Below are 21,496 nucleotides of genomic sequence, written 5' to 3' on the forward strand. Positions count from 1 at the left end.
GGCATGCTGTGCATCGTTGTTACCACTTACCCAAACTCATGACGTAGCTCATCTTCTGCCATCTGCCATCTTTCACACTTCAAAATTAAAATAAATCGTACCTATATATTAATTTCTTGACAAAACTTGAACTGGAGCAACCAGAAACTGTTGAATTGACTTCAATTGATTTCATACACATTGCTTTCCATGTTTTGTTAATGTTGAGTGTATTTTTCATTTCTGGGAAGAAATGTTTACTTATTTGTCTATTTTTTTGGACTTTGTCAGATCGGTATGATCAGTAAAGTGTTTTAGTAGCAGCCATATGATTTGTGCCTCATATATGTATTTATTGTGAATTTAAATGAGCTTTATGGCACAGACATTAAATGAGGCATTTTAAAGTGTTAAAGTGAAATTTCATTCGACTAGACTCATCTTTACTTAATCGGTCTTTAGGGGTTTTTGTGTACATTTGTTTTTGTGTATCACCATAGCAGAGTGTGGAATCTTAACACTATGAAACCAACAGCTCTCTACAGGAAGTGACAGTGTCTTGTTTACTCTGTTCATAACAACAGTACTGTTGACAACACAGCATGATGAACTGTGATCAATGAAGCAATTCACCTTCATTCAAAAAGCAGTTTCTGTTTTTCACATGGAGTAAGACAATGAGATACTTGACTAATAATGTCAGGTTTGTTCATATTGTTGTGTTTGTCAGCTGTTGTTGCTTTACAAAGAAACTTCCTGTTGTTAATCTTAAACTGAGAAATCATTTGGGTTATTTCAATAAGTCACTGATGTGGAAGATAAATGCTGGTGTTCTACTTCTAATTTGGAAGTGAAATAAAAAAATCACTGCATTATAATATTTTTTTTACCTTTGTAAAGATCTCTTTGTGAGGTGACAGTAGTTGTACCGTGTAGTTCTCAGAAACTTTCACCTTCCCCAAATTATTTTTACCATCTTTGCATCTTTTCTACTCACACAAAATGACCAACACATGTTTAAATATGTTTAAAAAAAGAAACAAAACAAAAATTCCAGTGATTGTTCATCTCTTTAGCACTGGTTTGATTCATAGTTACATTTTATTTGACCGCCAATATAAATGTAAAGCATGACGAGAATCAGTAGTAGGGTGATTTAGAGGTGAAGGAAAATTCAAGAATTACGTCAATCAGCGATTTACAGATAATCATGGTCACTTACCAAACAAACACACTAAAAGTGTCAGGCTCACAGAGGCCTGAGAGAGAGAGAGTGTGAAGGCGAGTGGATGGGGAAATATAGAGGGGTGTGTTGAAGCATGCACCTCCCTTTCCTCTGATCTTTATTAGCTCTGACACTGAAATCTCACCTTACAAAACTCCAAACTGACAGCAAACTCTAAGCTCTACTGTACACCCTCTGGATTCACACAGGTTTCCTCACCAGCCATCGAGATGTGGATTATGCTGTTGGGACTCGCCTCTGGATTACTGGTCTCCTCGGGATCAGATGATACCACAGGTAAGAAAAGCCATCACAGGAACATTATACATCTGTCTATATTGACTGAATTTCACAGAGTATGAATTGAGGAGCGTCAGTATGCCCTGAGTACAGATAAACAGCTGCTCAACAGCTGCTCTGAAGAAATACAGATATGCTGAATGCCGCTAAAGAGCCAGAAGAGATTAAGCTGTGTGAAAAGAAATAAAGATGGGGAATGACTAATGGTGGATCAGATTGTTCTCTATGTGTTGTCATGCAAGCAAGAAATGAAAACTCCTCCAAAAATGCACTCACTGTTTCCTTAAGCAGTTACTGTGGTAACATTTAGTTCTGAAGTTTGTCACCTGTAGTTCTTGAAAGCTTTGACCGCCATGACACATTTGATTGGATAAGTGTGATAAATTCTGTGGTGTATTATTTGTATTATCTCTTCTTCACATCTTAAATCCCTTCTAAGGGTTCTCTATGATTGCACTACTGCTGAAAGCAATACTAATGAATACCTTAATGAAAAACAAAGTGAAACTCAGTCGCATCCACCAAAGTGTTTTTAGCCAGCTGAAAATGCCATGTGCTCTGCAGAAAACGCCCAGCTGTGAGCATCTTTTCAGTAGAGATGCGGTTGCAATGAAGCTGTGGTCACACTACACTTTGAGTGTGCCAAATTCATTTGGATGCTGCAGCGGTCGGGACATGATTCAGATTTCCGATTCACATTTTAATTCAGATTGGAGGTCAAGCTGTTATGTATCGATCTACTGTTGGTCACACAGTGTCACGTAATGCTAATTCACAGGCTAGAATTCACCAAGTTTGAACTTTGGAACACAGCAAAATGCGAAAACTTTTTCCATGGGCTTTCATTTCCAGCCTGATGCATTTTCATGTGTATGAATGGAAGTCAATGGAATGAAAAGTGTAGTGTGACCGCGGCTTGACATAAGTAACATGGCAGATGCATCATGAATTAAATGTTTCTCCAAGCTTTATGTTTCATAACAATGCTATGGTAGTCCTGCAATTCCATGTGGTAAAGACATAAATACTCAAAGTTCAGTCATGACATGCAGGGCAGTGTTGCCAAGTCAAGCAAGTGTTGCAGATTTCCAGCAGAATTGAGGGATTAAGCTCCTACCCTCAAACACAGATGAGGCAATGGCCGTCGAGTATCAGCTGCACGGGGAGCGGTTTCAGCGCCATAGAGAAACACTGGAAGATCCGAAGCTCACATCGGTTTAATGACGTTTATGCTGTAAAAATGTAAAAACAATGTACCTGGGATATTTCTTACACTGATTTCAGGTATCCTGAGAGGATGGGCAATAGAATGTATTTTATTACATTTCCTAAACCCAAACAAAAAAGAGCAAGATGCCCCTAAGCATTCAACCCTAATCCCAATGAAGAGGAAAACATTCATTTTCCTGGTTATCATACTCTCATTAAGTTACAAATTTCATCTGCTCAAGCAGAACGTTAATGTAATCTTGCATTTCAGCAAGGTATCTCTGGCTAAATCTTCTGTAGCTAACGTTAAAGTTAGTGAGTCAATACCATTACATACCTAAATAGTGAACTGTTCTCACATCATTTACAGTGTATGTCAAAAATACATAAACAAATGTCTACATTTCAGTGCCTCTCCATATTAAACTAGTTAAGTGTACATTAATTTAATCGTACTCTGCGATACATGAACAGTGTTGATGTGGGATGTTCTCATCCACATCTGTGACGACCATAATATCAGACTTCTCCTGCTTGCATTGTGATCTGTAAACCATGTCTTTAAGTTGCCGACAATATTTACTTTAAAATCTTGAATGTCCACAGATTGAAGCGACCCAATTAAAGTGACAAAAATAGAATGATTTTCAGTGATAACTATTTAATCACTATAAAACTGATTTCTCTCAGGAAATTACATCAAAAGTGCAAAAAGTTTGTCAGAAATATACATTTACACACAAACTGACCACCAAATGCAACTTTCAGATTCCATCTTTATTTTTAGTTCAACCATCATGGAATGGAATGCACATGACTGTGGTATATCAAAGGCAGTGAAGTATATCTATGCTGCCTTCAAAAATCAATTAGATTAAGGTATCTCATGAGACAGGAAGTAAAGCTAACTTTCGATTCAGATATTTAATTAAATTAAATACAATTAAATTCAAGTTTATTTGTATATTGCTTTTTACAATATAAATCGTTGCAAAGCAACTTTACAGAAAATGATGTTTCTACAATATTTGGTATTAGTTTATCAATAGTGACTGTCAGTTAATGTGCATATGGCAGAAATGTATGGAATTTTTTTATTTTAACAGAGCAATGCGCGGCCAATTGAGCTACAGGAACACTAATATAACTAATAATTAATAACTAATATGTAATCAAACAGACGATGAACACTATTAACAGAAATGATTATATGCTGATCCAACAAAGTAAAATTAGTTTAACCCAAGCTAATGAATAATAATGTGCATTTGATGAGATATAACTGCAGTACAAAATTAAGAGATACATTATTCAAATGCTTGGTGAAAGAGATGTGTTTTTAATCTAGATTTAAACAGAGAGAGTGTGTCTGAACCCCGAACATTATCAGGAAGGCTATTCCAGAGTTTGGGAGCCAAATGTGAGAAAGCTCTACCTCCTTTAGAGGACTTCGCTATCCTAGGAACTACCAAAAGTCCAGCGTTTTGTGACCTTAGGGTGCGTGATGGGTTGTAGCGTGGTAGAAGGCTAGTTAGGTACGCTGGAGCTAAACCATTTAGGGCCTTATAGGTAAGTAATGATAATTTGTAACTGATACGGAACTTAATAGGTAGCCAGTGCAGAGACTGTAAAATTGGGGTAATATGATAATATTTTCTTGACCTCGTAAGGACTCTAGCTGCTGCATTTTGGACTACCTGTAGCTTGTTTATTGACGAAGCAGGAGAACCACCTAGAAGTGCATTACAATAGTCCAGTCTAGAGGTCATGAATGCATGAACTAGCTTTTCTGCATCAGAAACAGGTAACATGTTTCGTAGCTTGGCAATGTTTCTAAGATGGAAGAATGCAGTTTTTGTAACATGGGAAACATGATTTTCAAAAGACAAATTGCTGTCTAATATAACACCCAGATTTCTGACTGTAGAGGAAGTAACAGTACATCCGTCTAGTTGCAAATTGTAATCTACAAGATTCTGTGTAGTGTTTTTTGTTCAAATAAGTAATATCTCTGTCTTATCTGAATTTAAAAGTAGAAAATTATTGGTCATCCAATCTTTTACATTTTTAACACACTCTGTTAGCTTAGATAATTGAGAAGTTTCATCTGGTCTCATTGAAATATATTGCTGAGTATCATCAGCATAACAGTGGAAGCTAATTCAGTGTTTTCTAATAATATTACCACTCAGGACATGCCTTGATGCCTTCCTACCTTGGAATACATTCTTAGGGGGCAGCATTTTAGAGCTTTCAGATGCAGCAAGTAGGCTTTGGTTTTACCCAAAGTTGAATTTTTTTTTATCGCTCAGCGCTGAGAAAAAAACGCCTGAGTGCTCAATGCTCAGCGTGAAAAAGACATTCAGTTTTGTGTGAAAACTCAGCATGAAAGATGTCAAAGTGAAATGTGTACTTGTGTTTGTTTGTTTTGAGGGAATGGTAGGAAACTCTGTTGGTTGGAGAGACATGCTACTAGGGAGTTGTAAATTTCAGCATTTCAAAAGAAAACCAATGAAAGTCAAAAGTTTAAACAGTTTCAGAATGGCTCAGGAATTGCCTGTCGTCATTGCCAAGTAAAACTCCATGCAGGGCTTTAGTTTTTTTAGAACATCTATTTCAGAGTGAAAACTACACACAGTTTTAGAATAATACAATATATCTGCTCAGAACTCACTTTGAGTGTTTGTATTTTGTGTTGTATTGTGGATTTTGTACATAATAAAATAACAAATATGTGGGGTGTTTTAACTACACTGGTTTATTATTTCTCATATAAACATACTTTATTTTTAATTATTAATACAACAAAATGCATGGAAAACAGAAAAACCATACACTATGATCAAACATAGTAGAATTGTGAAACATAGGGAATTATGACCAAACTATATTGACTGATGAATCTGCAGACAGTCTCTCAGTGAGTCATCAATCCTGGCAGAGAGAGAGGTAGACAGTGGTTGAAGTTCATTCTCGTCAAATTGAATTATTAATGGAAAATGAATGACACATTATATATATATATATATATATATATATATATATATATATATATATATATATATATATATATATATATAAACCAAAAAGTTACCTTCTGAATAAGTAAATATTTTTAAATTAAAATTAACCATGATTTTCCAAAAAAAAAAAACATAAACACAATATGGTAACCACAAATGGTTTTGCTACACTACCATTTGTATAACCACAGTTTTACTACAAATACCATGGTTACTATGATTAATCAATATGCAAACCAATAATCAATATGCAAATCAACCATGGTTACTACACTTATACTACAATAAAACCATGGTTGATTTTTGTAAGGGTGGACTTCTGTTACTATCTCTTGAGTCAGTAAAATAAAAAATAAATAAAAAAGACTTCCCTGGCTATAGCGTGTAGAATTTTGGGTATTTTCCCTTTACTACTGGAATGATACTGTCTTAGGGACTGTTTATTCTGAACTGGAGGATATTGCTCCCAAGAGGTTGATGCATTTTGACTCTAGCTGGTTGAACTGTGGAGTCAGGATATTCTATGCCCACTATGATCTATATATCTAGAGTCTAGAGAGGAAGGCACTCCCTTAGTGTGGTGAGTGGGCGTTGGTTCCCCATAGTGTCAACACAGTTCCGCTATGAATGGGAACCTCTAGGTTATGACTGCAAACAAAGATCACTAAAAAAAGAGAACGAGAATTGACATCTCATTGCCATGCATTGCCATTGCCATGCATTGGGTCTGCCCAAGTCTCCTGAGCACATGTCAGGTAAAGCACGAAGAGTGATTAAAAAAAATAAATAAATAAAACTATAAAAAGTGAAAAGAAGTAGATTGGTGAATAAGAGAGTTGTTACATTTCCAGTCTCAGATTTCCAACTCTTGGAAAGTTAAATGGTTTTAAATTCCTCTGACAGGTAAAGTGAATAGCATTGATCATATCACTAGAATAGAATCTGTCAAGCGGTGGGATATAGGCAGCAATTCAACGTACAGCCCTTGGAAGAAGGAAAACAAATGTCTGACAAGGGCCAAATAGTGATGGCTAGATGACCGGGTATGCCGTGGTTAGGACCCACCAAAAGTGTTGCAAGGAAGGACAAAGTGTTCTACTAACAAAAGTAAAAAGTAGCTTGAAGTCATTTTATTATTTTGTGTAATCTAAAAAAGAATACTCTACACATTTGAACAACAACAACAACTAAATTATATTAATGAGTTATAAATCCTAAGTCGCCTGAACAAACAATTTCACAAATAACAAAGCATGCATTGTATTTTGAAAAAAAAAAAAAAAAAATGTTGATCATCACCTTATTTGTTTGTGATTTTTGTGTTAAAGGGGTGGTTGATTGCGATTTCACTTTTTTTAACATTAGTTAGTGTGTAATGTTGCTGTTTGAGCATAAACAATATCTGCAAAGTTATGAGACTAAGTTTAATGCAAACTGAGATATCCTATGGTAGTTTAATGCCTACACAAATGACAGGTAGGGACTACAATGAGTTACTTCCCTGATTCGTGACATCACAAACCCAGATAAACCCCGCCCTCTGGAAAAGGCAGCAAAAGGAGGCGAGACCATGCTGCACTGCTTTAGAGAAGAGGAAGAGAAAACTAGAGGTGCACGTAAAAATCTGTTCAGATATGAATCGCGATTCTGTCTTCTAACGATTCTAATGGTTTCACAAGTTTCGAAACCAGTGTTCTAAAGCAGCAGTTCTCAATCCTGTTCCTCACATCGCCTTGTTCTGCATCTCTCTCTCTCTCTCTCTCTCTCTCTCTCTCTCTCTCTCTCTCTCTCTCTCTATCAGCTCAGATCCAGTGATCACCTGTTACAATTATACACTTATTTTCACATAGCTATGAGAAGAATTAATGTGTGTGCAGCTGCCATACTGTACTGAAGCTTTAATAAGGATGACTGTATATTAAAAGCTGAAATAAACAGTAGCATTTACAAATAACATTGTATCTAAAAGTCTGAGACAACAACAAACTAAAAACATAGGCCTACCAATACCATTAAAGCCTTGCTTGCACAGGTTCTGGAGGGTCCTCTTCAGTAATATTCTCTGCCTCTCAAGCAGGCTCAAACTGATAAGAGATATTAACGATACTGTTTACAACACAACTGGAGCACATGCTGCTGAGGAGAGGGGGCGGGACGTTTAGAAACACTAGAGGTGGTTTAGCCAATCACAACACATAGGGCTAACTAGCCAATCAGAGCCCATCACTTATTTCTGAGGGCAGGGCTTTACAAAAGCAGGACATGATCAGTGAGCCTGTGGAATAAACATAAATTATGCTGAAAAAAATATTTATTTTTTTATTTTTTTATTTTTTTTTTATTAAAGAAGCATGTTAGACTGCATCCTATAAACACAATCAGGTCTAGAAAAAAAAATATTTATGTAATGTCACATATTCCTTTTGTTTTCTTAGGACTTTTGTATTACTTCTTGTCCCATGTGCTATTTCAGTTTGTAGTCTTTCTGTTTGCTCATGTTTCTGTTCTCAAGCACCATGTGTTCCTGGTTATTTGTTTATTTTAATACTTTCATTAAAATTAAGTTTGCCAGTTAAACATGAAGTTTTTAATTGTCCCAAAGCTTATGATCTTTATGTGATGTTAGCTTCTTTCCCTCTTCGAGATTTAAGCGAAAATCTTCATATAAACCTATAGTTTCTATAACTTTTTCCTTTGTCTCCATCCTTCTGCTATGTATTACAAACAATCTTGCATCTAGAGTGGCACTATATGAATAAAATCCATTAATTACTATCATTAATGTCCTGTTTGACCTGTTGTAGTGCGCTCACGGACCTGCAGCTTTGTTGGAGTGTTTCTCGTGGAGGGGAGAGATCGCTATAGTCTGACATTTGAGAAGGCTGGGAGATTGTGTGAGCATTTATCATCTTCATTAGCCAATCTGGAGCAGGTGGAAAAAGCCTACAGTAAAGGACTACAGACATGCAGGTTCTCACATTCAGCTGAACATAACCAAATGACAATTAAACATACAGGCTCATTATTAAAAAAAATATATGTTTTGTCTGCAGGTATGGATGGATAAACGGCACTGATGAGGTGGTGATAGTCCGTCAGAAGCCAAATAAACTCTGTGCTGGCAACCAAACTGGCATCATCAAGAAAACTCCAGATAGAAAAAAATTTGATGCTTACTGTTTTGATGCTAAAGGTTTGATTTGTGCAACATGCTGTAAGTTTTAGTCAACAAATGATTTATCTTTTTTTTTTTGGTTAACAAAATTGCATTTTTATCAGATACGTCAGAGAAGAACTGCATAGCTCTGCTCGACCCTGAGAGTTCAAACAAAACAGATGGTGGCTCAGCATCTACAGGTATGATTTAGCAATTAATAACATTTTAAATGCATGCATTTGGAAGGCACTTTTGTATGAAAGAAAAAGTTTTAACATGGGTCTACAGCCAGTACGCTTCTGAAATAAATGTAGTTAAACTTTACTAATTTTGAGTCACTGGGAATTAAAATGGGATTTTTTTTTTTTTTTTTTGATTGGCTCTATTTTTTGTAAGATATACTATTGGGTCAGTATATATATATATATATATATATATATATATATATATATATATATATATATATATATATATATATATATATATATATATATATATATATATATATATACCCTGACTTGGGAATGGCAAATGACATAAACATAATATAGAAAAAAAGAAACATATATATTTTTTTGTTTATTTATTTATTTACAAGGACAGTATATATTAACATAACAGCTCAATTGTACAACATGCCAGAATTATTTAGAAGGCTAGTATTCATCTGTAGTCCTAGGCCAGATGTACAGCAGGCACCCTGGAAATAGGTAATAAGTAAAACAAAATTGATTATCACATGGCAAAATAAAATAAACATCACATTTGCTGCACATTTGATATTTGTGAACTTAATAAGATTTTCCCAATTTAATAAATTATGTTTTGACAGAATATTGCAGGGATGAAAATGAGGTGGTTTCTTGTCCAGAACTTTAAGCGTTTGCTTGTATAAGGACTGTATAGGTTTCAAAGTTGTGTGGTTGGCCTGAGACCAGCTGGTGAGGCAGTAAGTCATATGCAAAAATGACTCGAAAATTGGATAGATTCAATTTTACTTTCTTAACAGTTTTGGTGATGTGAGAATTAAAGTTGAGTTTGGAGTCTATGAGAATACAGAGATATTTAAATTCTGTGACTATTTGAAGTTTTTCTCCAGATATTACAATGTCTGGATTTGCTGTAGAGTTGGTAGTTTTAATAAAAAACATATCGACTGTCTTGGAAACATTTAACTGAAGGCTACACTGGTTTAGCCATTCACTGATCTTTACCATAGCGTTTGTAAGTTTAGTTGCCACTGTTGTTTTTGATGGCCCATGTATGTATAGAACTGTGTTGTCTGCATACATTTGAATATTTACTTCTGGGCACACACGTGGTACATCATAATTGTGACGGTTGGGTTTAGGGAAAACACAAGGAAAGGGTAGGATCCAATTGCAAAGTATGATTTATTAAACAAAGGGAAATACAAAATAAACAGTCTTGAGAGACAAACAAACCAAAAGAGGGAACCGGATATAACGGGAAACTCGGAGGAACGAGAAGGTAAGGGGAAGTCTCGGAAGACGAGAACATATCAACACATAGGGTAAGGACTCCATACAGACAACAGAGAAGGACAGCTCTATATAGGGAGACTAATGACAAAGGATTGTCAGCACCTGTGCGATTTAATTGGAGTGCAATTACTGTGAAGACATGACCAGACTAGAGGAATTAAAGTGCCTATGATGAAGTGCCTAAGGAGAAGTGAGCTCACTAGGGAACACTCAGGAAAACAGAGACTGACAGCGTGACAATAATAAACATGCAGAACAGAAGAGGGCCCAGGATTGACCCTTGGGGCACACCTGAGGACAAATTAATGGGTTCAGACTGACAGCTGCCAATACCTACGGTTTGTGATAGGTGGTAAAGATAAGATGTAACCCACTTAAGAGCATATCTGAGAAGTTGAAATGAGAAAGTTTGGAGAGTAAAATTTTATGATTAACAGTGTCAAAAGCTTTCCTGAGATCTAAAAAGATGGCTCCAACAACGCTGTTCTTATCAAATAATGATTTAATGTTTTCAATGAAAAAGCAATTCGCTGTGTCGGTAGAATGGTTTTGCCTAAATCCAAATTTTAAAGGATGGAGGGAAAATACAGTGTTGTTCAGGTGATCTCGAATCTGTTGAGATACCCACTTTTGTAAAACCTTTGACATTACTGGCAAAATACTAATGGGTCTGTAATTTTAAATGATTTGTCTGTCTCCAGATTTAAATATTGTGGAAACAATGGCTGACTTCCATGCATTAGTAAATTCCCCCTCGGAGATAGACTGATTTATAATTTTTGTGATGGGGATAACTAATGATGAACCTAGATCTTTCAGCATTGTGGTATCCATTACAAACAGATGTTTAGCTTTTGATGTGTTAAGTGATCTGATTAAGGCTTCTATGGCCTAATCCCAATTCTACCACTTAGCCCTTCCCCTTTCCCCTACCCCTCCGTTTTGCCCGTTCACGTGAAGGGGTAGGGGTGGCTCAATTCTTTTTTGGTTGGAGGGGTAGGGGAAGAGCCAGATAGCCCTTCAAACAAAGATTTTTCGGGACCACACTTCAAACGAAGGGGCATGAATTGTCTTGGCAACATGGCTGCTACAGCGAACAAAAGCTTTTTTTGTCAGTGTGTTGCTTGTTATGTTCTGTTTTGACCTCTAGGGGTCCTCATGATGCTCTCATGACCAGCTTACTCTGCTTGTAATAAGTGTTATTAGAGTCACCTGTGTCTCGTTCAGCTGTGTGTATTTAAGTAACCTTGTCTCATAGCTTCTTTGCTTGGTGTTTAGTTGTTCTGAAGCCAGTTGCCTGAGTAAGTGTTCTCTGTATCTGGGTTGTTTTTTTTAGTTTTTCTCTTGCCTGTGGATTATTCCTTTTCTAGTATTTTTGTGGACCTTCTCTTGTGGAGTATTTGCTTCAAGATCTTTTTGAATTTTTGAATTATTTCTTGTGGAATTCCCTTTTGGACAGTTTTTGTTTTTGAGAAATTCTTTTGCTGGTTTTTTTGCTCCAACTGTGGATTTTTTGTTGCTTGAACTTTTATTAAATATTTTTCTCTGCATCTCAACTTCTCCAAAGTGCGTCTTACTATTGGGTTCACCGTTCTCAAGTGGCTCAAGGACTGTGAGTCTGACTCTCACGCCGGAGACCTGAGTTCTAGCCCCGGCTCTGACAGAAACACCAAGCCAACATGAACCCAGCGATGCCCAGCACACAAGAGCTACTCACTACTGTGGCTCAGCATGAGCCCTCAGTCCAACGTCATGAAGCAGTGCTAGTCCAGCAGGAGGCCTTGATGTAAGCATTCACAATTATTGTCTGATGTCATGACCTCTGTCCGTCAGATCTTCGATCGTCTGCCCCTACTCGAGTCATGGCCTCAACTGCAGATTCTGTTCCACTTCCGGGTCCTCAAACCTCAGCTCCCCTTGTAGAACCCCACCTACCTCCACCACAACGGTTCTCTGGAGATCCCAGTACCTGCTGTGGATTCCTCACTCAGTGTTCCCTCACATTTGAGCTAGAGCCCTCATCCTTCCCTTCAGATAGGGCCAAGATTGCATATGTCATCACACTCCTTTCTGGCAAGGCCCTCTCCTGGGCAACAGCTGTTTGGATTGCCCAGAGACCTTTCTGTTCAAGTTATTCTGAATTTGAAGAGGAATTCAAACCAGTTTTTGATCATCCCATCAGTGGCCGAGAAGCATCTAAACGTTTGTTGTCTCTCCAACAAGGTACCCGCAGTGCTGCAGAATATGCCATCCACTTTCGTACCATTGCAGCAGGGAGTGGCTGGAACAATGAATCCCTCATGGTATGCTTCCAGAACGGTCTTTCTGAGACCCTTCAAGATGAACTTGCTACACGAGAGCCTACCCACAATCTTGAGAGCCTCATTGACCTGGCAGTGCGACTGGATAATCGTCTGAGGGAGAGGAATTTGAGTTGACGGTCTGTTCTTACACCCCCTGTCACTTCCCTTCCCACAGAGAAGTTACCTCCATTCCAAGGATTTCCCGAACCTATGCAGTTGGGGGGTACTCGGATCTCCCCATCAGAACGTGATCGCCGCATAAGGGAGCGGTGTTGCCTATACTGTGGAATGCCTGGACATTTCCGTTCTGCCTGCCCAGAGCTCTCGGGAAACGCTCGGTCCCGTACAGGCAAGGAAGGACTGTAACGGGAATTACTCACATCTCCCCATCACACTCACTTGGGGAGATCATAAGCATCAACTCAAAGCCTTGGTGGACTCAGGTGCAGCCGGGAACTTTATGGACCTCTCTCTTGCTAGGAGTCTCCAGATCCCCTCTGAATCACTCGCTACCCCTCTGACAGTTACTGCTCTGGATGGAAGGCCTCTGGGTCCAGGCAAAGTAACACTTCTTACCTCTCTCCTTCGCCTCTCTGTTCGCCAACACCAGGAGGAGTTGTGTTTTCATCTGATACAGTCTCCAGAATTCCCGGTTATCCTTGGTCACCCCTGGCTTCTTCACCATAACCCTCATCTTGACTGGTCCACTGGCACTGTCCTCAGTTGGGGTCCCACTTGTCATGTTACCTGTTTTGTCCAGAGTTCCCCTGACCCTATTCTCGAGTCTCAAGATCCCCTAGACCTTTCTCAAGTACCCTCCCAGTACCATGACCTCAAGGCAGTCTTCAATAAAAAGAAAGCCACCTCTTTACCACCACACCGTCCCTATGACTGCGCCATTGACCTGCTTCCAGGTACCTGTCCCCCCAGAGGCCGCATCTTTTCCTTGTCTTCTCCCGAGTGTGCTGCCATGGACAACTACATTGAGGAGGCCCTCACAGCAGGGATTATTCGTCGATCCACATCTCCGGCTGGAGCTGGTTTTTTCTTTGTGGGAAAAAAGGATGGGGGTCTTCGGCCCTGCATAGATTACAGAGGCCTCAACAAAATCACCATCCGTAATCATTATCCATTGCCTCTTATGGCTACAGCCTTTGAGTTACTGCAGGGAGCTTCCATATTTACCAAACTTGACTTGCGCAACGCTTACCATCTTGTACGCATTAGACAAGGGGATGAGTGAAAGACCGCATTTAACATGCCCACTGGGCTCTATGAGTACCTAGTTATGCCCTTTGGCCTCACCAATGCTCCTGCAGTTTTCCAGGCTCTGATTAATGATGTCCTTCGAGACATGCTCAATCAGTTTGTATTCGTCTACTTGGACGATATTCTAATTTTTTCAAGTTCCCTCAATGAACACATGGGACATGTCAGGAAAGTTCTCCAATGCCTCCTTAATAATCACCTTTTTGTGAAACCTGAAAAGTGTGAATTCCATGTGACCCGAGTACAGTTCCTGGGATTCATCATTAAGCCTGGCCATATTCAAATGGATACCCAGAAAGTTCAAGCAGTCACGGATTGGCCCACTCCTGTGTCAGTGAAAGAGGTGCAACGATTCCTTGGCTTCGACAACTTTTACCGCAAATTCATTTTGAACTTCAGCTCTGTGGTGGCTCCCCTATCAGCTCTCACTAAACAGAATAATGCCGGGTTATGTTGGAGCCCTGAAGCAGAGTCCGCCTTCAATGAACTCAAACTCCGCTTTACGTCAGCACCCATTCTTAATCTCCCGGGCCCAGACAAACACTTTGTGGTAGAGGTGGATGCTTCGGATGTGGGTGTTGGAGCAGTGCTTTCCCAGAGGGGGGAGGATAACCGACTTCATCCCTGTGCATTCCTTTCACACCGTCTTACACCTACAGAAAGGAATTACCATGTGGGAGACCGTGAGTTACTGGCTGTTAAACTGGCACTTGAAGAGTGGCGACATTGGCTTGAGGGGGCCAAACACCCATTTCAAGTACTCACCGACCACAAAAATCTAGAGTACATTCAGCAGGCCAAGCGACTCAACCCTCGTCAGGCACGCTGGTCTATTTTTCAACCGTTTTCAGTTCATCCTGTCCTACCGCCCCGGTTCGAAAAATCTTAAACCTGATGCCCTGTCTCGAGTATACGCAAGCAGTAACCAAGAAGATCCTATCACACCCATTATCCTAAGCTCCAAGATAGTGGCCCCTGTAAGATGGGAACTTGAAAATACATTAAGACAAGCCCAGGCCCGGGAACCAGACCCTATACCTCAAAGACCTTGGTCTCACCTCTTCATGGATTTCATTACTGGACTCCCGCCGTCCCAAGGTAACGCCGTCATTATGGTTGTTGTTGACAGATTTTCTAAGGCTGGCAGATTCATTCCTTTGCCCAAATTGCCCACTGCTAAAGAGACTGCAGAGTTGATCATTAACCATGTTTTCCGAGTTTTTGGCATCCCACAGGACATTGTTTCTGATCGAGGCCCTCAGTTCTGCTCTCGGTTCTGGCGGGCATTCTGTCAACTTTTGGGGGCAAGTGTGAGCTTACCTTCTGGATTCCATCCTGAGTCCAATGGCCAAACTGAGAGGTTGAACCAGGATCTGGAAACTACTCTGAGGTGCATGGCTACCAACAACCCATCTTCTTGGTCATCCTTCATTATGTGGGCATAGTACGCCCACAACACTCTACGCTCCTCGGCCACAGGTATGTCTCCCTTTGAATGTCAGTTTGGTTATGCCCCTCCACTGTTCCCGGACCAAGAAGTTGAAGTTGGAGTTCCCTCCGCTCAACAGTTCATCCGACGTTGTCATTTGACCTGGAAGAAGGCTCGGCACAAGCTTCTTAGAGTCTCTCAGCAGTACCAGCGACAGGCTAACCGTAGGCGCAGACCTGCCCCCACTCTGCGTCCTGGACAAAGAGTGTGGCTCTCCACATAGAACCTTCCCTTACGAGTAGAGTCCCGCAAACTCTCGCAGCGATTCATTGGAGCTTTCAAGATTGCAAGGAAAGTTAACCCTGTTACCTACCGATTATACTTACCTAAATCCTTAAAGATTAATCCCACATTTCATGTTTCCCTTCTAAAACCGGTTTTGTCTTCACCTTTTGCTCCGGCAGGTAAACCTCCCCCTCCTCCCCGTATCATTGGAGGCCAACCAGCTTACACAGTCCACCGTATACTGGATCCCCGTTGGGTGCGAAGATCACTTCAGTATCTTGTGGACTGGGAAGGCTATGGTCGGAGGAGCGCTCATGGGTTCCTGCCAGAGACATCTTGGACCCCAAGTTGATTCGGGACTTTCATGCTCATAAACCTGATCGTCCTGGGAGGAACGTCAGGAGCCTTTCCTAGAGGGGGGGGGGTGTCCTGTCAGTGTTTTGCTTGTTATGTTCTGTTTTGACCTCTAGGGGTCCTCATGATGCTCTCATGACCAGCTTACTCTGCTTGTAAATAAGTGTTATTAGAGTCACCTGTGTCTTGTTCAGCTGTGTGTATTTAAGTAACTTTGTCTCATAGCTTCTTTGCTTGGTGTTTAGTTGTTCTGAAGCCAGTTGCCTGAGTAAGTGTTTTCTGTATCTGGGTTGTTTTTTAGTTTTTCTCTTGCCTGTGGATTATTCCTTCTCTAGTATTTTTGTGGACCTTCTCTTGTGGAGTATTTGCTTCAAGATCTTTTTGAATTTTTGAATTATTTCTTGTGGAATTCCCTTTTGGACAGTTTTTGTTTTTGAGAAATTCTTTTGCTGGTTTTTTTGCTCCAACTGTGGATTTTTTGTTGCTTGAACTTTTATTAAAGATTTTTCTCTGCATCTCAACTTCTCCAAAGTGCGTCTTACTGTTGGGTTCACCATTCTCAAGTGGCTCAAGGACTGTGAGTCTGACTCTCACGCCGGAGACCTGAGTTCTAGTCCCGGCTCTGACATTTTTGGCATTTATGAAAAGTAATAATTTGTTTTATGTTACATTCAATTGTGAGTTCATATTAACGGTCATGTTACTCAAAGAAATGTTTGCAAAAAATCACTAATATTTGCTAACGTACTATATAACTATCATATCATTATAGAGTGCATGATAGTGCCACAGCATATGTCGGGCAATAACTGCCGTAGACATTGAAGGGGGCTAATCCCCGAAATAATTTGAAATTGCTAAACCAATCTCTTAAATATTGTCTATTCGAGAGAGAGAGAGAGGGAGAGAGAGAGAGAGAGAGAGAGAGAGAAATGGAGGATGCGTGTATTCGGGTCTGTGCATTTATCTTTTTAGAGTGCTAAAAAGAGCGATGCTGGAAAATATAATGTAGCGATTCAGTATTTAAACTGTATTTAATAAAAGTCGTGGGGCAGCGTTGACAAGTTTATTTTCTCCTGGATGTGTGAGCTGCACGATTTCTGATATGTGTGTGTGTCAGTAAGCAGCTCATTAATACAGAATGATAATTAAAGGCTATACTGCACACCAGTATATGTGTGTGTATTGTAAGAGCTAGACGACAAATGATGACGTGTGACGTCATGGTAGTGGTGTCTCAATACTTAGGGGAATATTTTCTCCCCTACCCCTTGACAATCTGTTTTAAGGGACAAGGGGAAGGGGTAGGTGGAGGGGAAGGGGTATAAAATAGAATTGGGATTGGGCCTATGTCACGGTTGGTAAACCATGATCTCATGACCACTTTGTGGTGAAGTCTGTGTGTTTCACGTCTGCACTGATTAGTTTGTGGGCGTCTCCGTTAATTGGCATCAGCAGCAGCTGTCTCATTACTCACTCCCTATATAGTGGCTTGTCTCACGTCTTGTGTTTGTGAGAACGTTGTTTAATGTCGGTACTCTGTCTTTTGCTTCTGTGTCATTTGCGTTGGATGTCCGTGTCTCTCCCCGGAACCTCATCCACTCTCCGCACTTTCACTCAGCATCAGACTTACCTTCGGCTCTATTCCCTGGAGTTCCTGTGCCATCCTCTCCTGCTGCCTTCTCACCATCATCCTGTGGATTACTCACCGCCTTCTCACCATCATCATCTGGATTACTCACCGTCTTCCCACCATCTTGGATTGTTGTCTTCCCAGCATTGTTTTTGTACTCTTGTTTGTTTGTCTCATCCTCATTAAATTGTTAAACTCGCACTTGTTTCCAGCTCCTCCTTCACCCAGTCGTCACAGCCTATATTTCTTTCAGAGGCACTGGAAAACACAAGGCTGGGCTCTGGCGACAAAACTGAAGAAATACTGAACAAAATGTCTATCTGTGAAAAACACACAGTCGACAAAATAGTTGTTAAATACAGTGTTCCTGTAGCTCAATTGGTAGAGCATTGCCTTATCAAGCGCATGGTTGGGGGTTTGATTCCCCCGGGAACACATGATCGGTAAAAATTGATATCCTGAATGCACAGTAAGTTGCTTTGGATTAAAAGTGTCTGTTAAATGCATAAATTTAATTTGTTTAATTTAAATGCCATAGCAACACTTGCAGGATCAGAGATATGTTTTCCATCTAATAAAAGTTCAACAGGTTTTCTTTCTTTGTGTTCCTGCCCCATCAGTTTTTTTTTTACTGATCCCAAATCAACTTCAAATTGCCCCCTGCTTTGCTTATTATGCTCAGAAAAAAGTCAGCCCTTGACTTTCTCAACATAGATGTTACTTCGTTCCTCAGCATTGTAAAATGGTGTTTATCATGACATAGTTTTGATTTATTTGCCTTTTTTTTCTTTTTTTTTTGCAAGGTCACGTTCTTTCATCACTTTCAATATTTCAACATTAATCCATAGAAGGCTATTCTTGGAGTTTCTATTTCTACATTTCTGAGTAAACTCCTTAATGAAATATTGCAGTTTATTTGAGAGCACAGTACTTCCCTCATGTAACTCTTCCCTGCAAGCAAATTACTCCAAATCAACCTGTTTATTGTGTTTTTGAAACGGTCCTGCTCTTTGTTAGGTATCTTGGTTGATTCTTGCTCTTTAGCAGTGGAAACACAAAATCTTTTGGACTGTGATCATGTTAAATGATTCTGTGATTCTTTCTGGTTTGTTTGTTGAGTTCCAGTATTATGGGATATTCTTGTTGGGCTTATCGGGAAGTTATCGCTTATTTGTTTGAGATGTTTCCTGGCTGATCTATCTTCCCAATTAACATTAAAATCCCCCATTAGTATTACTTCTTTTTCAAAGTTGCAATTTAAAAGCATGCTGCAGAAATTTTCATCAATTCATCCCCTCATCCCACTCGCTTCGAAAAGATGCTCCATTTAATGTTTACAAAAAAGTGCAGAGTAGACACTTAATAGGACTAAAGTATATAAATAATAGTTTTTGCCTTTTGTTTCATTATACATTTTATGGTAACACTTTAGTATAGGGAGCAGTTTCTATTAACTAGTTGCTTATTAGCATGCATGTTAGCATCTTGGCTGTTTATTATAAAGCTTATATACTTACATACCCAAAACCTAAACTTAACAGCTACTTTACTAACTATTAATAAGCAGCAAATTAAGAGTTTATTAAGGCAAAAGTTGTAACTAATGGTTTGTTGACAGTGATATTTGGACCTTAAATTAAAGTGTGACCAGTTTTAATTATATAATGCTTTTGCTGATTTTTTTAAGTTTTACTTAAATGGGAGAGGTGACAAGTACTATAGACATAAAGTTTTGTGTAACTTGTTTTGAAGTAAATTGTTTTAATTGTCATATTTGAATTCAGCACATTAGAATACACAAAAAATATAATATTTTATCTCTGAAGCAGACAAGTTCTGTAGACCAGTGTTATCTGTAAAAAAAATAAAAATAAAAATAAAAAACATGACCAAATGAATGCTAAGCTGTGAATGTTTTGCTAATAACTCTGGTTGTCTAATAAACTAATGTAAATATCTATAAGACAACATGATGGACCATTTTTTTTCATACAATCAGTGTTTGATGAGCAGATACACTAAGTTGTGCATAATGGTCATTTGACAGAAGTCACAACACAGCGACCAAATCCTGGAGGGGAAGATTCTGAAAATTCAACTTCTGAAGTCACATCTGTGTCTGAGTCCTCTACTCCAGTTCACTGGACGCAGAACAGTCCCACACAGAGCACCGTGGAACAGAAATACACTGATCAAAAGTATTGTCAAAAGCTTCCCTGAGATCTAAAAAGATTGCTCCAACAAAGCTGTTCTGGTCAAATAATGATTTAATGTTTTCAATAAAAAAGCAATTAACTGTGTCTGTACAATGTTTTTTCCTTAATCCAAATTGCAATGGAAGGAGGGAAAAGACAGTGTTGTTCAGGTGATCTCTAATCTGTTGAGATACCCACTTTTGTAAAACCTTTGACATTACTGGCAAAATACTAATGGGTCTGTAATTGGAAATTATTTGTCTGTTTCCAGATTAAAATATTGGGGAAACAATGGCTGACTTCCATGCATTAGTAAATTCCCCCTCGGAGATAGACTCATTTATAATTTTTGTGATGGGGATAACTAATGAGGAACCTAGATCTTTCAGCATTGTGGTATCCATTCCAAACACATCTTTAGCTTTTGATGTGTTAAGTGACCTGATTAAGGCTTCTATGGCCCAATCCCAATTCTATCCCTTAGCCCTTCCCCTTTCCCCTACCCCTCCGTTTTGCGCGTTCACGTGAAGGGGTAGGGGTGTTTCAATTCTCTTTTGGTTGGAGGGGTAGGGGAAGGGCCAGATAGCCCTTCAAACAAAGATTTTTCGGGATCACACTTCAAACGAAGAGGCATGGCTGCTACAGCGAACAAAAAGACACATAAATGTAAGCTTTTTTGGCATTAATGAAAAGTAATCATTTGTTTTATGTTACATTCAATTGTGAGTTCATATTAACGGTCATGTTACTCAAAGAAATGTTTGCAAAAAATCGCTAATATCTGCTAACGTCATATCATTATAGAGTGCATGATAGTGCCACAGCATATGTCGGGCAATAACTGCCGTAGACATTGAATCCCCCCAATAATTTGAAATTGCTAAACCAATTTCTTAAATATTGTCTATTCGAGAGAGAGAGAGAGAGAGAGAGAGAGAGAGAAATGGAGGTTGCGTGTATTCTGGTCTGTGCGTTTATCTTTTTAGAGTGAGTTTACTTAAAAACAGTGATTTTATCCTCTCGTAGTCATGGTAGTGGTGTCTCAATACTTAGGGGAATATTTTCTCCCCTACCCCTTGAAAATCTGTTTCAAGGGACAAGGGGAAGGGGTAGGCGGAGGGGAAGGGGTATAAAATAGAATTGGGATTGGGCCTATGTCACGGTTGCTAAACTGTGGTCTCTGGGTTTTGCACTTTGTGGTGAAGTCTGTGTGTTTCAAGTCTGCACTGATTAGTTTGTGGGCGTCTCCGTTAATTGGCATCAGCAGCAGCTGTCTCATTACTCACTCCCTATATAGTGGCTTGTCTCACATCTTGTGTTTGTGAGAACGTTGTTTAATGTCGGTACTCTGTCTTTTGCTTCTGTGTCATTTGCATTGGATGTCCGTGTCTCTCCCCGGAACCTCATCCATTCTCCGCACTTTCACTCAGCATCAGACTAACCTTCGGCTCTATTCCCTGGAGTTCCTGTGCCATCCTCTCCTGCCGCCTTCTCACCATCATCCTGTGGATTACTCACCGTCTTCTCACCATCATCATCTGGATTACTCACCGTCTTCCCACCATCTTGGATTGTTGTCTTCCCAGCATTGTTTTTGTACTCTTGTTTGTTTGTCTCATCCTCATTAAAT

At 39.4% G+C, this 21,496-nt stretch overlaps 1 protein-coding gene across 7 annotated transcripts in view; it reads left to right on the forward strand.

Annotated features, from left to right (window-relative positions):
* The first annotated feature begins 1,301 nt into the window (after positions 1 to 1,301).
* The window catches only part of cd44b (CD44 molecule (IN blood group) b), a 28,444-nt gene continuing 8,249 nt past the window's right edge, over positions 1,302 to 21,496 (forward strand). For all 7 annotated transcript variants that reach the window (XR_003279285.1, XR_003279284.1, XM_026239449.1 and 4 more), the window contains exons 1-4: positions 1,302 to 1,501; positions 8,541 to 8,706; positions 8,790 to 8,929; positions 9,016 to 9,093. Coding sequence is in view for 5 of the 7 variants with exons in the window: in XM_026239449.1 (XP_026095234.1) it covers positions 1,435 to 1,501; positions 8,541 to 8,706; positions 8,790 to 8,929; positions 9,016 to 9,093 (451 nt within the window). In the remaining 2 variants the exon portion in view is untranslated. The remainder of the gene's footprint in view (positions 1,502 to 8,540; positions 8,707 to 8,789; positions 8,930 to 9,015; positions 9,094 to 21,496) is intronic.

This window comes from Carassius auratus, chromosome 50 (assembly GCF_003368295.1).
Source record: "Carassius auratus strain Wakin chromosome 50, ASM336829v1, whole genome shotgun sequence".
Lineage (NCBI taxonomy): Eukaryota > Metazoa > Chordata > Actinopteri > Cypriniformes > Cyprinidae > Carassius > Carassius auratus.